Genomic DNA, 21,734 nt, shown 5'->3' with positions numbered 1-21,734 from the left:
CTCCCATTAACTAGGACAATTGGTTGTGAATGGTTCTGTTTACTTGCAAAACTTCCTGGGTACGGGCCAGCCTTGGAAGAATGGAGACTAGGGGTTTCACAGGACATGTGACCATGTCACCTGATACTGGAGTCCATCTTAAACCTTGCATAATGACAGGTTTCAGAGTAACAGCCGTGTTAGTCTGTATTCACAAAAAGAAAAGGAGTACTTGTGGCACCTTAGAGACTAACCAATTTATTTGAGCATAAGCTTTTGTGAGCTACAGCTCACTTCATCTGATGAAAGCTTATGCTCAAATAAATTGGTTAGTCTCTAAGGTGCCACAAGTACTCCTTTTCTTTTATCTTAAACCTGGTGCTTTTCCATGTAGGAGGGGTGAGAACCCAGAAAGAGACAAAGGATTCCCGCCTTTTGCAAAGCTATAAAAGGGGGTGGAACAGAACAAAGGGGTCCCTGTCATATGTAATCCCCTGCTTTTTACTTAAGATGCCTGCTGAAATTAACAAGGTCTGTACCAGGGGAAAGGATTGGGCCCAGACTAAGAAGGAGTCTAGTATGTGAAAGAAGCTTATTGGAACATCTCAGAGTGAGATTTGCCTGTATTCAGTTTCCTAATGTATTAGGCTTAGACTTGCGTGTTTTGTTTTATTTTGCTTGGTAACTTACTTTGTTCTGTCTGTTATTACTTTTTGAACCACTTAAATCCTACTTTTTATACTTTATAAAATCACTTTTGTTTATTAATTAACCCAGAGTAAGTAATTAATACCTGGCGGAGCAAACAGCTGTGCATCTCTCTCTATCAGTGTTATAGAGGGCAGACAATTTATGAGTTTACCCCGTATAAGCTTTATACAGAGTAAAACAGATTTATTTGGGGTTTGGATCCCATTGGGAGCTGGGTGTCTGGGTGCTGGAGACAGGAGTATTTGCTAAGCCATTTTCAGTTTAGTCTGCAGCTTTGGGGAGTGGTTCAGACCCTGGGTCTGTGTTGCAGCAGGCTAATGCGTCTGGCTGAAAAAGACAAGGTTCTGGAAGCCCAAACTGGCAGAGAAAACGGGCTCAGAGGTAGTCTCAGCACATCAGGTGACAGTCCCAAGGGGTCTCTGTGACTGAACCCGTCACAGTTATATTGACTGTAGGTTGTAAAAACACTCATGAAAGTTTGAGACTGCTGGTTGAGGAACAGCGGGGATGTCTGCCTGCTCTGTCATCAGGGCATCTTGGTCTGTCATAGTGCTTGGCATTATTTCCAACCTGACAGACAACGTACACAAATGGTTCATGGTACTAACTCCCAGTAAGCCCAATCCTGTGAGGTGCTGAATACTGGAAACTGAGGGTACCTGGCACCTCATACGATTGGCCCCACAACCAACCCCAGGTCAGCAGAACACTGAAGCACATGTTTAGTTTTAAGCATGTCTTAAGCGCTTTGTTGACTTAAGCACACACACAAGCGCTTTAATGAATCAGTGCCTGTCCATAAAAATGTCGTCAGATTGAATTCATTGTGTGATCCAGAATTGGACCAAGGCTTCCAAAAAACAAAACAAAAACACAACCCAAAAACAAAAGCAGGTCCACCATTTTAATTCCTTCCTCTGCTCTCAGTGTAATTCTTCATTAAACTAAAGTCCAGAAAGTAATCTTGCTAAGCAGACATATTCTTATTGCTTTCACAAGTCATGTTGTGTCTTAAGGTTTGCATTTTCTCCAATACCTATTACCAAGATGGCATAAAACCAACAGCATCACCTACTGCATAATATAAGGGTATTGAAATGAAAGTGAGGGCATTCTCAGTGAGGGCACCCGCCAACTGGAAGTTTATGAAAAGCAACTACAAGCAAGGGCCTTGTACGTTCAATTAAACATTGCCATCACGGTATAGCATTGGAACGAGAAGTTACAAGAACAAGATCATATCCTTTAAAAATAGACACTGCTGTAATTGGATTGGCTGGATTTTAATTTCTTCACTAATCTGGCTGTTGTTGGACTGGACACAGGCACTTAATGGGCAGGAGGCTTCATTAAATGCTAATCGTTTAAAAAGGGAGCCAGAAAAAACAGCAGGGACAACAATCTAAGGCTTGGGGTGGGAAATGGGATTATTCTGGGTGGCAGAATCATGTATGTATTAATTACCATTGGCTGGCGGAAATACTGAGTTTTTTTTAAAACATTGCTAATCTTTAGATGTGACTTCACCTTATAAAGTAAAAACAGCTGATGCTCCCAAGTCATTAACAGACCACTTGTATATTTCAGTTACAAATATATTTTAAAGCTGCCCTACAAGTTATTGTGTCTGTTTTGTTTTGTAAAGATTTACCATGACCTAAATTCATTTGTGCATTTGTTCAGCTACTTCTAGCATCAAACGTTGTAGAGGAGCTGCACTGCTGTGTGCTCAGGAGGTCATCAGGAGTAGTAAGGGAAATAAAACCAGAAGGGTCCTGATAGGTAAATGAAAAAGGGAGTAATTTAAAGTAAGCTTAAACATTAAAATGTGTGTTTGTGTTTAAATCTACACAAATACAGTCTGCTGTTAATGAAGTGGATTGTTAGGAATGGATTGTAAATTTTTAATATTTCACCTCACCTTTAAATGTAAAGTTTGAACCTGTTTCGAGAGTAGAGTTGTTAAAGCGATATGAATGGATTATAAAATCAAAGAAAAGCAATGCCATCTACAGGAGAAGCATTGTCTTACAGAAAATCACTATCCAATCAGTGGCCCAGTCTCAAAGAAGAGGTGCAGTGCATGTAAAAGGATTGTATTTTGGGTTTACACTTTGTTGAAATGCACAGTACCATTCGGAGGGTAAACAATTCAGAGTCTCTCTCCATGACTAAATATAATTAAACATTTACAATCCGATGCATATTATCTTGTTGCAAAGGATGTTGATAGCTACGCTAAAGCTATTGCTTTTACATTGTAAAATTATGCATCCAGCCACTGCTTTAGATCTAAGCATATTAAAGGTTTGCCCATCAACAGTAGCTAGAGGCACAATTTTAGGCCAGCCCAGTTGTTTGGCAAGATGCTGAGTGGATGGACACTTGAGTTTGAGCTGTGGGATTTCAGATAGAGGAAATACTGTACTGGCTCCTATCCGCTGTGGAGCAGACTCTCAGCCTCATGGTGAGTAAAGGATGGAGGTGAGTGTTCACGTTGTCTGCGTTCTTTGATAGGCAGCATAGATGAATGTCTTGCCATCAGTTCAAAAACTAGAGACCAAACTTGACTACTTCACACCCAATAAAACATGCAATGGAATGGAGGGGTCAGTAGTGAGCAAACTCCATGTCAGTAACAATTATAAACTCTTCCGCTTCCCACAAAGGTTTAATGTCCTTTCACCCATGTGGAGCAGGGGCCAACTTAGACTCTTGATTATGATCATCTACCTTTTTATCCTGTTGGTGTAGGGAAGAATCCATATTTACAAGCACTGTGGGAATCATCCAATAGGCACCTTCCTCTCATCTTACCTGATATATCACACTTGTTTCCAGCAGATTGAACTGACACTGCACTAGTAAAAATGGGTCCAGTCACTGCAGCCCTGCCTACAGCTGAACTGGTAGACGACACCTAGTATATACAAGGTGCCCTTGCCAGCAGTGAGACACGTTTTTACCACTGTGTCAATTAAACCTGCTGAAAGTGAGTTTCAAGAAAGGGAATGCAGCACAAATGAGTCTGCCTTTCTGGGGAACCCACAGCAAGAGCCAGCCAACAACAGCAGAGTTACCAGTCCCCCACGCCACAGTTGCCGCAACAAGGCAACAACCAGCTGCCTTTTAGGGGGTATACTTTTCTGCCCCCGCTTGGGAAGTGCCTTTCTGAAAGCATCACCCCCAACTCATCTCTCCAGGAGGCAGGAGTTGGGAATAAAACAGCATTACGTCTAAGACTGGTCATTGACTCCAGATGGGTTAAAAAGTTTCCTCTACACAAAACTGAAGGAGTGTCAAGAAGCCATGCAAAGTAGCTGAGTTTTAACATCTCCCCCTCTTCCTGGGTGGAATCAGCTGTAGGTTACCATTTAAATAGCGTGGGGAATATGAAAGGGCTTTCCCGCTCTCCTTAAAGGAGCACAACTCAGATATTAGAAACACACAGCTAAAAGAGTCCTGGTAGTGAAAAGAAGGTAATTGGATAGGTGGATTATAATTTACAGTAGCCACCGTAGTTCCTCCTAATAAAATTTTTAAAAAGCTGAACTCTTGTGATAAGAAAAATATTGAAAGTTTAAATCTCAAAGTCAAGAAGTTCGGTTACTTTACGTAGATACCTATGGTTGTTGGAAATACTGCTCCAAGGCCTACATTACAATGGAAACTCATTGGCCTGACAAATTACAGGGTAGCTGTGATGACTGAATACTTCTATGGGAGGCAAGGACAGGGAAGAAGCAACTATCCTTCCCCCAACAATCGCTTCCCCATTAGCCTAGCCAGAGTAGGAAGGATTTTCACAGTGACTTAATTCTGCCCCCACTCAGCTCAATGGGAGCTTAAGGGTTTGTCTACACAAGAAAAATTTCCAGCATAGTTATCTATACTATAAAACTGCCCATGTGAATGCTTATTCTAGAAAAAGAGCGTTCACGCAGAAAGTTATCAGTATAACTATAGTGGTATAATTATGTTGGTAGATTTCCCCATGTAGGTAAAACTGAAAAGTTACGAAATTCCTTGCACTATAGGTTAACACAACAATTACATCTCAAGGGCAAACTCACAATTGCCTACTAAAACAAGAGTACAATCCATGTGGGCCATGCTTCAGAGCCAAAGACTATGCAGTGAAGTGCAAGGTTTACAAGGAATGCTGTGAAGGGGCATTAAACAGAAGCCACAGTGCCAGAATTTAACAAACCGACTCAATAAATGCCTTGCCCTGTATTGTTAAACCTTAATCCCTACAAAGTAATCCATGGCTGGGGTTTAAGTAATGTTCACTGGCACCAAACATATAAGCTTTTGAAGTTTGAAATATTGCCACATTTTGTAATATGTAACCAATATAAAATTATGGGACACACTCCGTACCCTATTCAAGTAGTCCCGTTGATCTCAAAGCAACCCCTCATAGATACAAGATGACACAATCTCGCCATATCTGATTAAACTATGGCACAGACGCAAGAAAAGGTTTTCTACCAAAATTAAATTTCATTAAATATTCATTTAGATGGACTGTAGCAATCAAAGCTGACCTGACTAGCGTATTACAAGGACTATTTTAAACTCACCAGAAAGTCAGATTTTGACATTTCAATTACTAACATTGGAAATAAATATACATACGGAGTTAAGGAGAACAATCTAGCATAGGTCAGGGGCCATCTTGTTGTTTGGGGTTTGCATCGTGCCTAGCACAATGGGGTGCTGGTGTATCACTGGGGCACTCGGAGACACCACCGCCATATAAATAATAATGTACAAACTGTAGCCAAGGATAAAAGGTATCCGGTATATTTAGTATATAGAAGTGAAATAAGTATTAATTAATATTGTAACACAAGACCTACATGCCTCAGGCCTGTAAAATATTTAGCTTAGCCAAATTAGGCCTTAGGATAAGTTAATAATAAACATGCTGAGCTTGTGTCTAGGTTTGTGATACGCTGATGTTTCGAAAATAACTGCTGAGTGATAAGGTGAGGTAAATGCTAATGAGTAGGAGAGGAATTTACAAGTTAGCCTGTGCAAAGCAGGGAACCCCAAACACAGTGAGGTGTGGAAGTGCAAATAAGGAAAAGGGGTTAAAACCTTCATAAATACATCTGAACGCTAGTGGACATCAGCCTATCACGTCAGAAAAGCTGTCTCCTGGCTCGTGCACCTTGGTGGGGGAAGACAACAAAATGATGACCACTAGTGGTGGTGATGATAGCGAGGATGAAGACTAACACTTCAGACTTTTCCGCAAGGCCTAATGTGGGTAATGCAAATACCATCATTCTGGATTGGTTGGTCTCTCCTTTACCAGACAGCAGTGTGTGTATTGTTTGGTTAGCTAATAGAAGTAATTAGTATAGAAAAATCACTGTTGCATCTCTGTTGTGCACTATGGGGCAGGCTCTCTTCTACTGATAACCTCTCTACTATAGTCAATCTTGGGGGCTCAACTATCCCAGATTAAAGTAGGTGTAAACCTCCACCTTGAGGTGGGTAATTCGTTAAAGTAACCCATAACTATAGATAAGGCTACAAAACTACGTGCAGAACAAAAGCTAACCAAGAACCATCTCAAGTACAAACTCTTTATGAAATATACATAGACATCTGCTCTTAAATTAAGGCGAAATTCAAGATAAGGAGTTTCCTCTTCGGGAAAAGTGGGTGACCTTCAGCTTCCTGCATGCCCTCCTGTTCAGACAGGCTTTGTTATGGAACGCTCGGATCTGATTTATTTGACACTGTGTCTCTGATTCACCAGTGTGGCCCTCCCATCTATACAGATGGCCCATGCAGATGAATGGAACGTGACATCAATCTAGGTCACATTTCAGTCCCATTTTTAGCTCTCTCTTGGTGAGGCTGCTTTGTCAATATTAAAAAATCGAGTTTGTCCTCTAAGGCGGATACTGATTGTGGTTCTATAGCGACTGACCCACTTTCTTCTTATGTCTCATCCCCAATCCGCCATCTAGAAGAATTCTGTAGATGAGCCATGAACAGCTTTGGAGACAGGCTCTTTGAGTTAATTGACACTCTCTCTCTTCTCTCCAGAGGATCTGTTAACGTGGTCAAAGATCTCACGATGGGAAATTCTGTTAAAAAAAGATTTAAAACCTCAAACACAGGCTTTTAAATGGCCCACTTGTATTTAAACACTAGCTCTGGATATGTTCTGTCACTACACTCTGCACAATATATTCTCCATATTACATCATATAGAAAGAACATGATCTAGTTAACATGAACAAAGTCTCCAAGGACCTCATCCATAGACCAGCGTCAGTGCTAGGCTGTGCGTTAGAATGTTTGTCATTACAACAAGCAACAAGTTTAACATAAAACTGTATTGAGTTCCTTCCCCTGACTCCTATGCTTCGCAAATGTCAGACAAATGCAGATGGTCTTAAGCATTATTCCTAAAGGGAACATCATGAAACTCATGGTAATGACTAGCTCTAATAGGTAATTCCAAGTTAGAAACCATGTATCCTTAAAGTTTCCAGTACAATGTTGTTACACCTAAGATATCCAACAGTAACTCAATTGTCCCATTGAGCAAACCAACATCCCCACATCAACTATTTGTTTTTCTGTAGTGCTTTTTGGAGATGCACCCTTTTTTGAAGAGTTTAAGCAGTTTGCCCTTTTCCGATCTCCACTTTAAATGCTGGACCTATTGGTATAAGTGTACAAAGGGCCTAATTTCACACAGCCTTGTGACACTTTTCTGTTTCCAGCACTGAAGAAAGAGTAGGCGGCTAGGGCTCTGTTTCTGTAGGATACTTTTATCAAGTTGGAATTTGCTAGGTTTTGCAGTAAGAGATTACAAGATAGCATTTCAGAGGACAGACATTTTCAGGAGCTATAATGAAACTAGACTGCCTTATAGTTCACCATAAAAGCATCTGTACTATGCTTTTCAAGGTAAGTAAAATGTGGAAGATATTAACTAAAGCATTTTATTCCATGAGCGAACAACTCAGGGCTTGCCAGCTATTTTTTTCTTCCAAACAATAAAGAGACAACTTTATAAATCATAGGACTGGAAGGGACCTCTAGAGGCCATCTAGTCAAGTCCCCGGCACTTATGGCCGGACTGAGTATCATCCAGAAGACCATCCCTGACAGGTGTTTGTCTAACCTGCTGCTCTTAAAAATCTCCAGAGGTTAAGAAGAACAATTTTTCTCCCTCTTCTTTGTAACAACCTTGTATGTACTTGAAAAGATATCATGTCCCCTCTCAGTCTTCTCTTCTCCAGATTAAACAAACCCAATTTTTTCAATCTTCCCCCATAGGTCATGTTTTCTAGACCTTTAATCATTTTTGTTGCTCTTCTCTGGACTTTCTCCAATTTGTCCACATCCTTCTTGAAATGTGGTGCCTAGAACTGGACACAATACTCCAGTTGAGGCCTAATCAGCGCAGAGTAGAGCGGAAGAATTACTTCTCGTGTCTTGCTTATAACACACCTGCTAATACATCCCAGAATGACGTTCGCTTATTTTGCAAGTGTAACACTTTTGACTCATATTTAGCTTGTGGTCCACTGTGACCCCCCAGATCCCTTTCCGCAGTACTCCTTCCTAGGCAGTCATTTCCCATTTTGTGTATGTGCAACTGACTGTTCCTTCCTAAATGGAATACTTTGCATTTGTCCTTACTGAATTTCATCCTATTTACTTCAGACCATTTCTCCAGTTTATCCAGATCATTTTGAATTTTAATCCTATCCTCCAAAGCACTTGCAACCCCTACCAGCTTGGTATCATCCACAAATTTTGTAAGATGAAGATATTGAACAGAACCGGACCCAGGACAAATCCCTGCAGGACCCCACTGATAAGCCCTTCCAACTTGATTGTGAATCACTGATATACTACTCTCTGGGAATAGTTTTCCAACCAGTTATGCCTATCATCTTATAGTAGCTCCATCTAGGTTGTATTTCCCTAGTTTGCTTATGAGAAAGTCATGGGAGACAGTATCAAAAGTCAAGCTATAACACATCTATCGCTTCCTCCCATCCACAAGGCTTATTACCCTGTCAAAGAAACCTACTAGGTTGGTTTGACATGATTTGTGCTTGACAAATCCTTGCTGTTACTTATCACCTTATTATCTTTTAGGTGTCTGCAAACTGATTGCTTAATTATTTGCTCATTATCTTTCCAGCTGAAGTTAAACTGACTGGCCTGTAATTCCCCGGGGTTGTCTTTATTTCCTTTTTATAGAATGGCACTATAACTTCCCTTTTCCAGTCCTCTGGAATCTCTCCCGTCTTCCCTGACTTTTCAAAGATAAAACGCTAATGGCTCAGGTATCTCCTCAGTCAGTTCCTTCAGTATTCTAGGATGTATTTCATCAGGCTCTGGTGACTTGAAGACATGTAACTTGTCTAAGTCATTTTTAACTTGTCCTTTCCCTATTTTAACCTCTGATCCTACCTCATTTTCCCCAGCATTCACTGTTAGACACCCAATTGCCACTAATTTGTTTTTTTGTTTTTGTTTTTTTTTAAAGGACTAAATCTGCAATTCTTTTTCTTCATAAATATTTCAACATCCAAGCTTCCTTTTAAAGCTGGTGTTGTTCAAGTGTATTTGCAGACTTGGGGCCTTATTTGATATCTATTTTTAAAACTTTTTATTTCACATTTAAGCTTGATGTTTTGGAAAGTTAAAGTCCCCGTATCTGGCACAATTAAAACAGCCCATTCAGACCCACCCTACACTACAAAATACAACACCAGGGAACCTGGTTCCAGTTAGCTTGTCCCCAGCCCGTTTACAAACATAGGTCCAGTTCAGTTTGCAATGTGGATTGGACGTTAACCTTGTTTCCTAACCAGTCTAAAGTCTTGCTCATGGAATGTATAAATCTACTAGTATGTATCTGTAACTGCTGCATACTGTAACGTTGGGAATGGTGGCTGAATATTTCTTCTGTCTCCTCACACTCACCCACCAGCTCAAATTATGCTAGGTAAACCACAGTTTTGTGAATTATTGACAATCTCCAATATGCCAGTAAAAAATACCCTGCCATTTTTTTCCTTCGGATGTTCAAGATGTGAATGTCCTCACTCCGATACTCCTCATCGTGTTTCTCCAGTGGAACCTTTTCCAACTCAAAGTCCATCTGGAGCAGCTGTTATTAAAATATAAAAGGTAGTAAGCAAAATACTTCTAGCAATGTTGACATTTTAACATACCTTTAAGTGCATTCGTTTCACTGACGGTCCTAAAATATTCTGCATAAAGCAGCTATGCTTCAGGAGGTAAGATAGCCCAAAGGATCCCTCTCTCCCACAAAAGTTTGTTGATTTAGGTAATTAACAATTTTATTTTTAACAACACCACGCAGCACATTTATTTTAATTTTAACTTATCTGGTGCTAATCCAGAGTCATACACCCGTCCAAAATTTAAGAACCAACAGGAAAACCTAAAATCAATCAAAATAGTGTTTCAATTCCTCAAATCTCCAGTTCCTAAATTCCAGTTAAAAAGCTCTTCCACAAAAACTAAAGTACTAGGCCAAATCACATCATATCACCACCCATCCTTCCCCCAACCTCCCTAAATACCAGTGAAAAAAGATGGGCTTTGCAGCATGCTTGGGAAGTTAACAAATCTGGATTCTGGCAAGCCAAAGAAGGAACCTCATGCGACCACCTGACCCACTCTTGTTTATATTGTGGGAGCACTGGCTCCAGCACCAGCACTGATCTCAACTCTGGCAACATGGCAGTATTCCTCAGGTAACCAGGTTCCAAAGCATTCAAGATATTGTTAGGGCCACTAGCATGATATATACCCCAAAGCCAATGCAATTCTCAGAGTATTGGTAATGCTGGCATACACAGGCATTATTCAGAAGTCCTTGCCCTCTTCCCCAGCCCATATTAGGGCATTCTGTAGGTCCCAGTGTTCACGTGGAACGGCTGCGCTTTGCAGATGCAGGGCCAAATTTTGGACTGACTAGCACCTCCACAACTTCTGACTATTTGGCCTGCAGTACCTCAGGAGAATCCAGCTGTTACCCATGATTTGTTTTTTCCACCAGCAATGAAGTACTATGCTGTGACAATGAGGTTCCCAGACCAAGATATAATTCCTCTATGCCACCTACTTATGCTCTAATATTGACATACAGGGGAAAATTTTGAATGTCTACACAGCAATTAAACACCCATGGCTGGCCCGTGTCAGCTGACTCGGGCTCACAGGGCTCAAGCTGCAAGTCTGTAAAATTACAGTGTAGACTTTCAGGCTTGGGCTAGAGCCCAAGCTCTGGGACCAGAGCCCAAGCTCTGGGACCCTCCCACATTGCAGGGTCCCAGAGCTCGGACTCCAGCCCAAGCCCAAACATCTACACTGCTGTTTTACAGCCCCACAGCCCAAGCCCTGTGAGCCCGAGTCAGCTGACACGGGCCAGCCGTGGGTGTTTAATTGCTGTGTAGACATACCCTGAGTGACTTAACAACTTAAACCCAAATTTCCAAGCTCATTTAGGCATTTCAGCTCCTAAATCCCACTGAATTTCAATGACACTTGTGCTCCTAAACCATTTGTGAAAATGGAGCTTAGGCTCCTACGTCCCACTGACACTTCAGAAAATTGTACTTATATTCTGAATATACCAAAAGCCGATACTTTCAAAAGAACATTTTGAAGAGATTTCTTTAAAAAAACTGAAAGGACTAATTTTGGATCTCTGAGACCCTGTTTGAGAACATCAAGCCAGCTGCAGGGGTGGGGGGGAATCAAAACGCTAATGTGCTCATGTCTACAAAAGTGACTGCATTATTCTTTTTGCAGATAGTGACCTATACATGTGGTGCTCTTTCATTAATTTGTAAGATCTTTCAAGCAGCACACACAACTATTTGACTTCCTTTGTGAGTCTGGTTTACTATGCTCACAATGAATGTGAATTATCAAAAGCATCAATGCAGAACTAAGGTGTTAAAAAAAAATTATTTTCCCCAAAAAGGAGGAGATTATTAAATAAATCAGAAAACACAATTTAAGCAACTGGTGATCAACTCCTTCCCTGCATCTGAAAAAGTGTTCTCATCCAAAGTCACATGAAATTTTCCCACAACAAACATACTTGACTTGTACTATGCATTGTACTTGTACAGAGACACAGAAGGGAAGTGACCTGAGGATTTTAAGTGAACCATTACACAGTCCTCATATACACAAAGCATGCGCGATGGCAAAGGACACTTACCTCAAAGTATTTTCTCTCTATTTCCGGGTTTTTACCCATAGTCCTTTGTTCGTAACAGCATATGATACAGGTATCGGGACCTGAAAGTTCTTTCAGGGTCTTCAGTAATGGCTCTAGTGACTGCCCAAAAGAGATCAAGTATTTGCCACTTAGACTTCAACGTTCACTTTACTACTACTATATTCCGTAACTAGAGACAGGTTTCACTGAACTGGACACTTTCTTATTTTACTTTTCAGACAGCGGGTTATATTTAGTACAGTGACTAGGACAAGTGACATGTAGTTAGCAGAAAGGATAAATGGAAAAACAAGTTACAATATGAGATTGCTCAGAAAAAATGGCCTTTTACACATTTTCCATGTATAGGTCAGTTTTATCTATAAGCCTCTATGTCTATATCATCTCAGCCAAGGATATACTACACTGCTAAAGTAGCCGTTTCCTTGAAATATGCCAGATTACTACTTCTTCACAGCAATACATTGGACTTACAGACATCTGTTTTCAAAAATTAAAAAATATTTAACCAGACTTAATTTTAAGATGTGACTTAGGGCTAGAGATTGTCCTTTAGGAAAAAAGGGCTCTGAGTTGTAGGGCCGAAGCTCTGGAGGCTGGTGAGAAAACTAAAAACAGGGTCAGGAGGACTAGTTCCTAGAGATTGCTTCCCCCAACCCAGATCTTGTGCTAGCCTCAGCTCAGGTGTACCACAGGGAGAGAGTTCTGCAGAGGGGGATGGACCAGAAGGGCCACTTTCTGAAGCATGGTTTCTCCTCCCAACAGACCCCTGGGGAATCCCTGAGGGAGATAATGCTGAGCCTTTCAGCATCATCTAATACAATGTCCACCGATACACAGTGAAACTCTCCAGTATCAGCTAGCAGTATTGTATTTCCCTACAACTCCAAGGAAAAAAAAATTGGGCACAATTCTGAACTACTGCTCTCAAAAGACCTGATTCAGGCCTCAAAGCACATGACCCTAAATGTCAGATTTCAGAGTAACAGCCGTGTTAGTCTGTATTCGCAAAAAGAAAAGGAGTATTTGTGGCACCTTAGAGACTAACCAATTTATTTGAGCATAAGCTTTCGTGAGCTACAGCTCACTTCAAAGCTTATGCTCAAATAAATTAGTTAGTCTCTAAGGTGCCACAAGTACTCCTTTTCTTTTTTTGACCCTAAATGTGTTATTTGCTCATTTTTAAAACAACAGCTTTTAAAATTCATCATTCAATACTCAGCCACCAAGTAATGTTCTTCCGAGCCACATAGATTGAAAACTAGTGGCAATATTTATTTAAAGATTTTAATACAAATTGCAGAGTCTCTCACACCAAATCCAAAATTCCCAGGTTCTTTCCAATCAAACTCGTTATTTCTACAAAAAGAAAAGGAGTACTTGTGGCACCTTAGAGACTAACAAATTTATTTGAGCTTAAGCTTTCGTGAGCTACAGCTCACTCACAAAAGCTTATGCTCAAATAAATTTGTTAGTCTCTAAGGTGCCACAAGTCCTCCTTTTCTTTTTGCGAATACAGACTAACACGGCTGCTACTCTGAAACCTGTCATTATTTCTACAGTTCTCAAATAGTTACCTCCTCATAGTAAATGCAGTCTGCCATAAGTATATAATCTGGTGCAGGCAGAAATTCTTTTACATCTTCACCCCTAGAAAAAGTGAACAGGTAAATATAAAATGCAAACGTCAATTATATAAAAAAAAAAAAGTATGTTTTAAAAGTGTAACATTTAGTGCAAAATCTATATGACTTTGGGCTAAGTCCTCCACTACTTATTCCACTGTATATTTTAGGGAAATTTCCATTTTTACAAGTAATCTATCATACCACAATTTCCAAACATATTTGGCAGTTTAGCATCTGTTATCTCTTGCGTTGAACTTAGACTGTAAGCTCCTTGGGGTAAGGCTCTCCTTTTGTTGTGTTTGTACAGTACCCAGCCCAATGGGGTTCTGGTCTGTGATTAGGGCTCATAAGTGCTCTGATAAAACAAATATTTATTAACATTCTACAGCAATTGCGTATAAGTTAAATATCAAGATTAAAAGATTATACAAACCATTTCAGTACCTTGGCTTGAACTGAGCCTGTGACAAGATGCTTGTTCTTTTCAATATTAACATTCAGCAAATCCTGAAGTTCCTCAAGGTCAGTGACCGTAACATCTGCCCTACAAAAGAAATATTTTTAATTCATACAAAGGAAGCCCCAGAAACACAAATTTAAGACTCCTTATTAATGTTTGAAAATAGACATATCTGTAACCTCTTTCATTCCTTTTGGAAAGCTACTGCAGACTAAAGTCATGACTAAATACGTGCCAAGTTACTTCAGCAATTCTTGCTCCTGTTCTGATGGAAAGATGACTTGGCTCACAAAATGCAACTTGCCATAAGAATTTAAGAGGGTTAGACCAAGAAACAGGATTCTACTACAACTCCTACAAAGTGGGATCCTTGTATAAAAACAGAGCGATATTTCCACTGAAGGCCCCACCCATATTTTAAACTAAAGCACCCCCAGGTGAGTTCCAGTGTAAATTTGCATAACTTCAGTTAAAGGCCCATCTTTAGAAATTGGCTGGGTTTTTGTTACTCTCTTTGCTGGTGGTCACTCAGCATAGTTTACACTGCAAAAAAGAAAACAACAACCCTACAGCATGGCCACGACCAGCCCAAGTCAGCTAACATGGGCTCATGGGGCTTGGGTGCAGGGCTAAAAATTGTATGGGCTCGGGCTGGCACCCAGGCTCTGAACCCCATGCCCCTTGCTAGATTTCAGAGCCCAAGCAGGAACGTCTACACTGCAATTTTTAGGCCCAAGTCAGCTGACCCAGGCTCTGAGACTTGCTGCCATGAATTGGGTTTTTTTTACAGCACAGATCTACCTTTTGGGTATGTCTACGCTGAACACTAAGCCCAAGTGGGTGGAACCCAGGCTTGCGACTAGGTGTTTCCAGGCCTGTGCTTGAGCCTCCACATTGAGCAGTGAACCTGGGTTGACAATACCGGACCTGGGTCTCACAGCCGTGCTTCGCACGTCCCCACCCCACGACACAGACCTTCTGACTCGGGTCTGCAGCTTGAGCTGCGTCCGCACTCCAGAACGACAGGGCACAGACCCTAGCCACAGCAGGGCCCAGGGGATCCTAGCCCTGGGGGTGGGCTACCCCCCGCCCCGAGACTGACTCTTGCACAGATGGAAGGGGGGGCTTGGGCTCAAACCCGACTCACAGCCCCCAGCTGGGTGTGCGGCCTGGACGTACCCTGAGGGCAGCCCCGACCTCGGGAATCAGCAGCGGGCACCCCTCCCCCTCACATTTTTTTGGGGGGTGGGGGGGTTAAGATCTAGCTCCCAGCGTTACAAGTGACCCCCCCTTTAAAGGGGCGAGCTAACGCCCCAGATCCGACCCCCAGGACTCGGGGCTCGCTTGAGCTCGGATCCACCGCGGCAGCCCCAAAGCCCGGCCCGCCCCATCTCCCGCCCAGCCAGGCGAGCCCTACCCCAGCGTGGCCGCCATGAGGCCCACGGCGCCGGTGCCCGCGCCCAGCTCCAGCACGGCGCGGCGGCGCAGGGCCCGGGCCCCGCTCTCCAGGAACTTGGCCAGCACCAGGGCGGCGTCCCACACCACGCAGCCCACCCCGCCCGCGCCGCGCTGCTGCAGCCGCAGCGCCGAGCCGTCCCGCTTCTCCAGCGTCCGCACGAAGCCCGGCCCCGCCATGGCCCCGGCCCGGCTCCTCGCGGCGCAGGCCGCGGCCCGGCCCGGCGAAGCACCGCCCCCCCGAGCCGAGCGAGCCGAGCCGCGCCGCCTCCCGCGGGCCGACGGCGCCCCCCGCCCACCACAGGGACGGTGTCCCCGGCCACCCGCCCACCCCCTTCTCCCCCACCACAGGGACGGTGTCCCCGGCCACCTCCTTCTTCTTCTCCTCCTCCTCCGCCTCCCCACCCCCTTCTCCCCCACCACAGGGACGGTGCCCCCGGCCCCCCGCCCACCCCCTTCTCCCCCACCACAAGGACGGTGCCCCCGGCCCCCCGCCCACCCCCTTCTCCCCCACCACAGGGACGGTGCCCCCGGCCCCCCGCCCACCCCCTTCTCCCCCACCACAGGGTCGGTGCCCCCGGCGCCCTGCCCACCCCCTTCTCCTCCACCACAGGGACGGTGCCCCCGGCCCCTGACTGTATCCCTAGGTCGTTCTCCCTCCCCCTGACTGTGCCCATCCGTGATGCCCACATCCCCTCCCCCTTGCTGTACTCCAAGCTGGTGCCCACCTGCCCCCCCCAGCACCTACCCTCCCTGAGCATCCTGTCACCTCCCTGCCGGAGACAGGGTCTCCACCAGTTCCCGCCTTCTCCCCCAACATCCGCCGGCATCCCCACCTCCCCTGCCAGATGGTGCCCAACATCCATCTCCCTCACCCCAGTGGCATCTCTATCCCTGCCAAACCATGCTCCTGTCCCCCCAGCAAATACCATGCCCCGGCCCCTTTACCCCACCGCCCTGCCCTGCACAGCAGCAGAGGCACAGCTGGGGGGGGAGGGAGGAGGCTGTCGCACCCAGTTTTGAAACCGTGGTCCCCCAGAAGACTTGGGAACGCACAGCAGCACTAGCCCACACCTGTCATGGATTTGGGCATCTCACAACCCGCTTGGTATTTTCCCTTGTACCCTTCACCGTGTGTCCGTCACACTGTGAGGCTTTGCTAGGCTGAAGCTCCTTCCCCTCCATCTTTCCAATTCTCTCCTCCCCTCCAATCTGCTAGCAATTGTTCTGCATGTGAGCATAAAAAGAGAGAGCAGCAAGACCACGCAACATTCAGACTTCATTCCAGTGGTTCTCAACCTGCGGCCCATGGGCCACTTGCAGCCCAGTCAGCACACAGCTGCCGCCCTTGTGACATCAGGGCCATACAGGTAGTATTTACCCACACTGGTAAATCGGTTGAGAACTGTTGCTTTCACTGCATATACTGTCCACAATCATCAAACGCTTCCTGAAAGTAGAGTTTTGTGAGGCAGGGGTTCACAAACTGGTTCCTGAGTTTGATGTTCCATCAATTCTCATGGCACAACAGCTTTTTAAGAAGGTGATAACTGAGGCTCCTAAGCATGACCCTGTGCATAACTGTACTAGAAGGCCCCCTTTGGGAAGCTGTGTATCAGAACCTTTCCTCGGCCGACAGCCAAAGATCCAGAGCAGCTGTTACCTGGGGAAGGAGACCCCTGATTGAACCCAGGAGTAACATGACAGCTGGAGCAGAACTGCACCAAGTTAATTGCTATTTCTGGTTCTCCCAATTTGATAGAACTATGTATTGAGCACCAATAGTCTGCTCAGCCCTCTGCAATACAGAACCTACAGTAAACAGGCAAACCACACAATTCAGGAAAGGAAATGCCAAAGGAGGTGCTGACCATATTGTTTATTTACAATCCCACCAACAATGCAACAGTAGTCTACTCATCAGATTGATAGGTTTCAGAGTAGCAGCTGTGTTAGTCTGTATCCGTAAAAAGAACAGGAGGACTTGTGGCACCTTAGAGACTAACAAATTTATTTGAGCATAAGCTTTTGTGATTTACAGATTGATGTGGATTTTAAAGACGGACTTAAATGAGGAGTGGGTGGATGCTTGGCAGTGCAGGCTTTATAATGATAACTTACGTCTGTCACGGTAACACACTGCAGTAGTGAAAACAAAATTTCCATAGGCAATTCTGTGCTGTACCAGTTACAGGTGACCATTTAATTAAAACATAGGAGTGTCCATCAGAACCTCTTGTTTACTGCAGCAGGTTTACATCTGCATCAAACATGGAATTGGTACCAGTAGTTGGACTCCATAGAACCATGGGAGTGTCGTCCTGCCCCCTCTGAAGTGCAAGGGAGTTTTGCCATTGTCCTCAGTGGAAACAGGTTTGAGCCACAGGAAGTCCACCACTGAGAGGTGTGGAAGGGAAATATGTTTATCATCCAGACAAGATAAGCTAGAAATGCGACTGCAGCTTTGTTCTGTATTTTTAGACAGTTTCACATGCATCCTGGAGAAACATAGACAAGCTCACCTTATCATGCAATTCATGCATTTATAGTTACAGTTTGTTAGACAAACCAAGATCAAAAAAAGAAAAGGAGGACTTGTGGCACCTTAGAGACTAACCAATTTATTTGAGCGTAAGCTTTCGTGAGCTACAGCTCACTTCATCGGATGCATTCAGTGGACAATACAGTGGGGAGATTTATATACACACAGAACATGAAACAATGGGTGTTATCATACACACTGTAAGGAGAGTGATCACTTAAGATGAGCTATTACCAGCAGGAGGTGGGGGGGGGAGAAAACCTTTTGTAGTGATAATCAAGGTGGGCCATTTCCAGCAGTTAACAAGAATGTCTGAAGAACAGTGGTGGTGGGGGAGGGGGGAATAAACATGGGGAAATAGTTTTACTTTGTGTAATGACCCATCCACTCCCAGTCTCTATTCAAGCCTGAGTTAATTGTATCCAGTTTGCAAATTAATTCCAATTCAGCAGTCTCTTGTTGGAGTCTGTTTTTGAAGTCTTTTTGTTGTAATATTGCGACTTTTAGGTCTGAAATCAAGTGACCAGAGAGATTGAAGTGTTCTCCGACTGGTTTATGAATGTTCCAATTCTTGACATCTGATTTGTGTCCATTTATTCTTTTACGTAGAGACTGTCCAGTTTGACCAATGTACATGGCAGAGGGAAATTGCTGGCACATGATGGCATATATCACATTGATAGATGTGCAGGTGAACGAGCCTCTGATAGTGTGGCTGATGTGATTAGGCCCTATGATGGTGTCCCCTGAATAGATATGTGGACACAGTTGGCAACGGGCTTTGTTGCAAGGATAGGTTCCTGGGTTAGTGGTTCTGTGGTGTGGTGTGTAGTTGCTGGTGAGTATTTGCTTCAGGTTGGGGGGCTGTCTGTAGGCAAGGACTGGCCTGTCTCCCAAGATTTGTGAGAGTGATGGGTCGTCCTTCAGGATAGGTTGTAGATCCAAAGCTTATGCTCCAATAAATTGGTTAGTCTGTAAGGTGCCACAAGTACTCCTTTTCTTTTTGCGAATACAGACTAACACGGCTGCTACTCTGAAACCAAGATCAGTAAATAATACATATTTACTTTCTCACCAGCAGATGTCACTGTCTCAGAAGGAAAATAGAATTGTTCACTAAACCAACTAGAAATATTTAGGGCTGTCAAGCAATTAAAGAAAGGTGCGGTCTTTTGTGGTGTTTGTCCCTCCTTTTTATAGCTTCAGTCCTCCCGTTTGAAAAACATTTCCAGCTGGCTACCAGGAGACAAAAAGTCTATGTGGAAGGATGTTCCCTACTGCATTTTTCTCACCTGTTTAAGCTTCCCTTATTCCCCCTTCCTCGTTGATTACTCTGTTTACTACTTAAATGCAAAGTAAGCTGAGCACACATTGCTTTGTGTAAGACAGACCTGTTTGCCAGCCACAGTTTGGAACATGTGTTAATAACACCATACAGTGGAATTTGTTGCCACACATATTTTATCAGGACACTATTGACCTGCAAATTATGAGTTTTCAGGTGATACCTTACAAGATATACTTTGTACAAAGTAGGGCTGTCAAGCGACTAAAAAAATTAATCACACAATTTAAAAAATTAATTGCGATGAATCGCACTGTTAAACAATAATAGAATACCATTTATGTAAATATTTTTGGATGTTTTCTACATTTTCAAATATATTGATTTCAATTACAACACAGAATACAAAAAGAAAAGGAGTACTTGTGGCTCCAAGTTTGTTAGTCTCTAAGGTGCCAGAAGTACTCCTTTTCTTTTTGTGAATACAGACTAACACGGCTGCTACTCTGAAACAGAATACAAAGTGTACAGTGCTCACTTTATTTTTGATTACAAGTATTTGCACTGTAAAAAACCAAAAGAAATAGTATTGTCCAACTCACCTAAAACAAGTACTGTAGTGCAAACTCTTTATCATGGAAGTTGAACTTACAAATGTAGAATTATGTACAAAAAAACTGCATTCAAAAATAAAACAATGTAAAATTGTAGAGCCTTCAAGTCCACTCAGTCCTACTTCTTGTGCAGCCAATCGCTCAGACAAACAAGTTTGTTTACATTTGCAGGAGATAATGCTGACAGCTTCTTGTTTACAATGTCACCTGAAAGTGAGAACAGGCGTCCTCATGGCACTGTTATAGCCGGCGTTGCAAGATATTTTCGTGCCAGATGCGCTAAAGATTCATATGTCCCTTCATACTTCAACCACCATTCCAGGGGACACGCGTCCATGCTGATGACAGGTTCTGCTCAATAACAATTCAAAGCAGTGCGGACTGATGCATGTTCATTTTCATTATCTGAGTCAGATGCCATCAGGAGTAGGTTGATTTTCTTTTTTGGTGGTTCGGGTTCTGTAGTTTCCGCATCAGAGTGTTGCTCTTTTAAGACTTCTGGAAGCACGCGCCACACCTCGTCCTTCTCAGATTTTGGAAGGCACTTCAGATTCTTAAACCTTGGGTCGAGTGCTGTAGCTATCTTTAGAAATCTCACATTGGTACCTTCTTTGCATTTTGCCAAATCTGCAGTGAAAGTGTTCTTAAAATGAACAACGTGCTGGGTCATCATCCAAGACTGCTACAACATGAAATATATGGCAGAATGCAGGTAAAACAGAGCAGGAGACATGCAATTCTCCCCCAAGAAGTTCAGTCACAAATTTAATTCACTCATTTTTTTAATGAGCATCATCAGCATGGTCCGCATGGAAGGATGTCCTCTGGAATGGTGGCCAAAGCATGAAGGGGCATACAAATGTTTAGCATATCTGGCACTTGAATACTTGCAATTTTGACTACAAAATTGCCATGTAAACACTTGTTCTCACTTTCTGGTGACACTGTGACTAAGAAGAGGGAAGCATTATCTCCTGTAAATGTAAACAAACTTGTTTGTCTGAGCGATTGGCTGAACAAGAAGTAGGACTGAGGGGACTTACAGGCTCTAAAACTTTACATTGTTTTAATTTTGAATGCAGTTATGTAACACACACAAAAATCTACATTTGTAAATTGCACTTTCTCGACAAAGAGATTGCACTACAGTACTTGTATGAGGTGAATTGAAAAATACTATTTCTTTTGTTTAATCCTTTTTACAGTGCAAATATTTGTAATCAAAAACAACATACACTTTGATTTCAATTACAACACAGAATTCAATATATATGAAAATGTAGAAAAACAAGCGAAATATTTAATAAATCTCAATTGGTATTCTATTGTTTAACAGTGCTATTAAAACCGCGATTAATTGCGACTAATTTTTTTAATCCTGATTAATTTTTTTGAGCTAATTGCGTGAGTTAACTGCAATTAATCGACAGCCCTAGTACAAAGATGATTAAAATAGTGTGTAAGGTGTGGACACAGGTACGTTCTGTCACAGAGTGGTACACAATATACAGAGGTAGCGTTATCTGCTTTTCATTTCACTGTAGGGGTTGGCTGTGAAAGGCATGCAGTGTAGTTTGTTTATGTCCACAGGGATGTCCCTTGCATCCTACTGGGAGATCTTGATGAAACTTGCAGGGAGGTACTCCGCAATCCTCTGCTGAAGGTTTCTAGGAATGACTGCCTGACTTATTTCTTTCTCTGTGGTGTGACACTTTCCCATACCACTCTGCAATGACTTTGGCAGGCACCATTGCGCTAAACAGGCTAGCGGCATATGGGCCC

General features: G+C 43.0%; 1 protein-coding gene across 2 annotated transcripts; it reads right to left on the bottom strand.

The window, feature by feature from the left end:
* Positions 1-4,675: 4,675 nt before the first annotated feature.
* Positions 4,676-15,691, bottom strand: VCPKMT (valosin containing protein lysine methyltransferase). Of its 2 annotated transcripts, none has more exons than XM_074956560.1 (6): positions 15,474-15,691; positions 14,030-14,140; positions 13,546-13,618; positions 11,948-12,067; positions 9,752-9,856; positions 4,676-6,800 (listed from the first exon to the last, which is right to left on the bottom strand). In XM_074956560.1, exons 1-6 carry the CDS (start codon positions 15,689-15,691, stop codon positions 6,786-6,788), a joined length of 642 nt encoding a protein of 213 aa, XP_074812661.1. In that variant the 3' UTR covers positions 4,676-6,785. The 2 variants fall into 2 exon arrangements, with proteins under 2 accessions (XP_074812661.1, XP_074812660.1); XM_074956559.1 differs by having other exon boundaries at positions 4,680-6,800; positions 9,747-9,856.
* Between the last annotated feature and the right edge of the window lie 6,043 nt (positions 15,692-21,734).

The sequence above is a fragment of the Natator depressus genome, chromosome 6 (genome assembly GCF_965152275.1).
Source record: "Natator depressus isolate rNatDep1 chromosome 6, rNatDep2.hap1, whole genome shotgun sequence".
Classification (NCBI taxonomy): Eukaryota; Metazoa; Chordata; order Testudines; family Cheloniidae; genus Natator; species Natator depressus.
The sequence above is the reverse complement of the archived record's forward strand: the minus strand, read 5'-3'. Positions and strand labels throughout refer to the sequence as shown.

Excerpts from the sequence above, each read along its gene's own strand:
- VCPKMT (XM_074956559.1), bottom strand. The coding sequence starts at position 15,691 with ATGGCGGGGCCGGGCTTCGTGCGGACGCTGGAGAAGCGGGACGGCTCG. Across the intron at positions 14,141-15,473 it reads CTCATGGCGGCCACGCTGGG|GGCAGATGTTACGGTCACTG; the intron begins GTAGGGCTCGCC and ends TTTCTTTTGTAG. Across the intron at positions 12,068-13,545 it reads ACTGCATTTACTATGAGGAG|TCACTAGAGCCATTACTGAA; the intron begins GTAACTATTTGA and ends TCTTTTGGGCAG.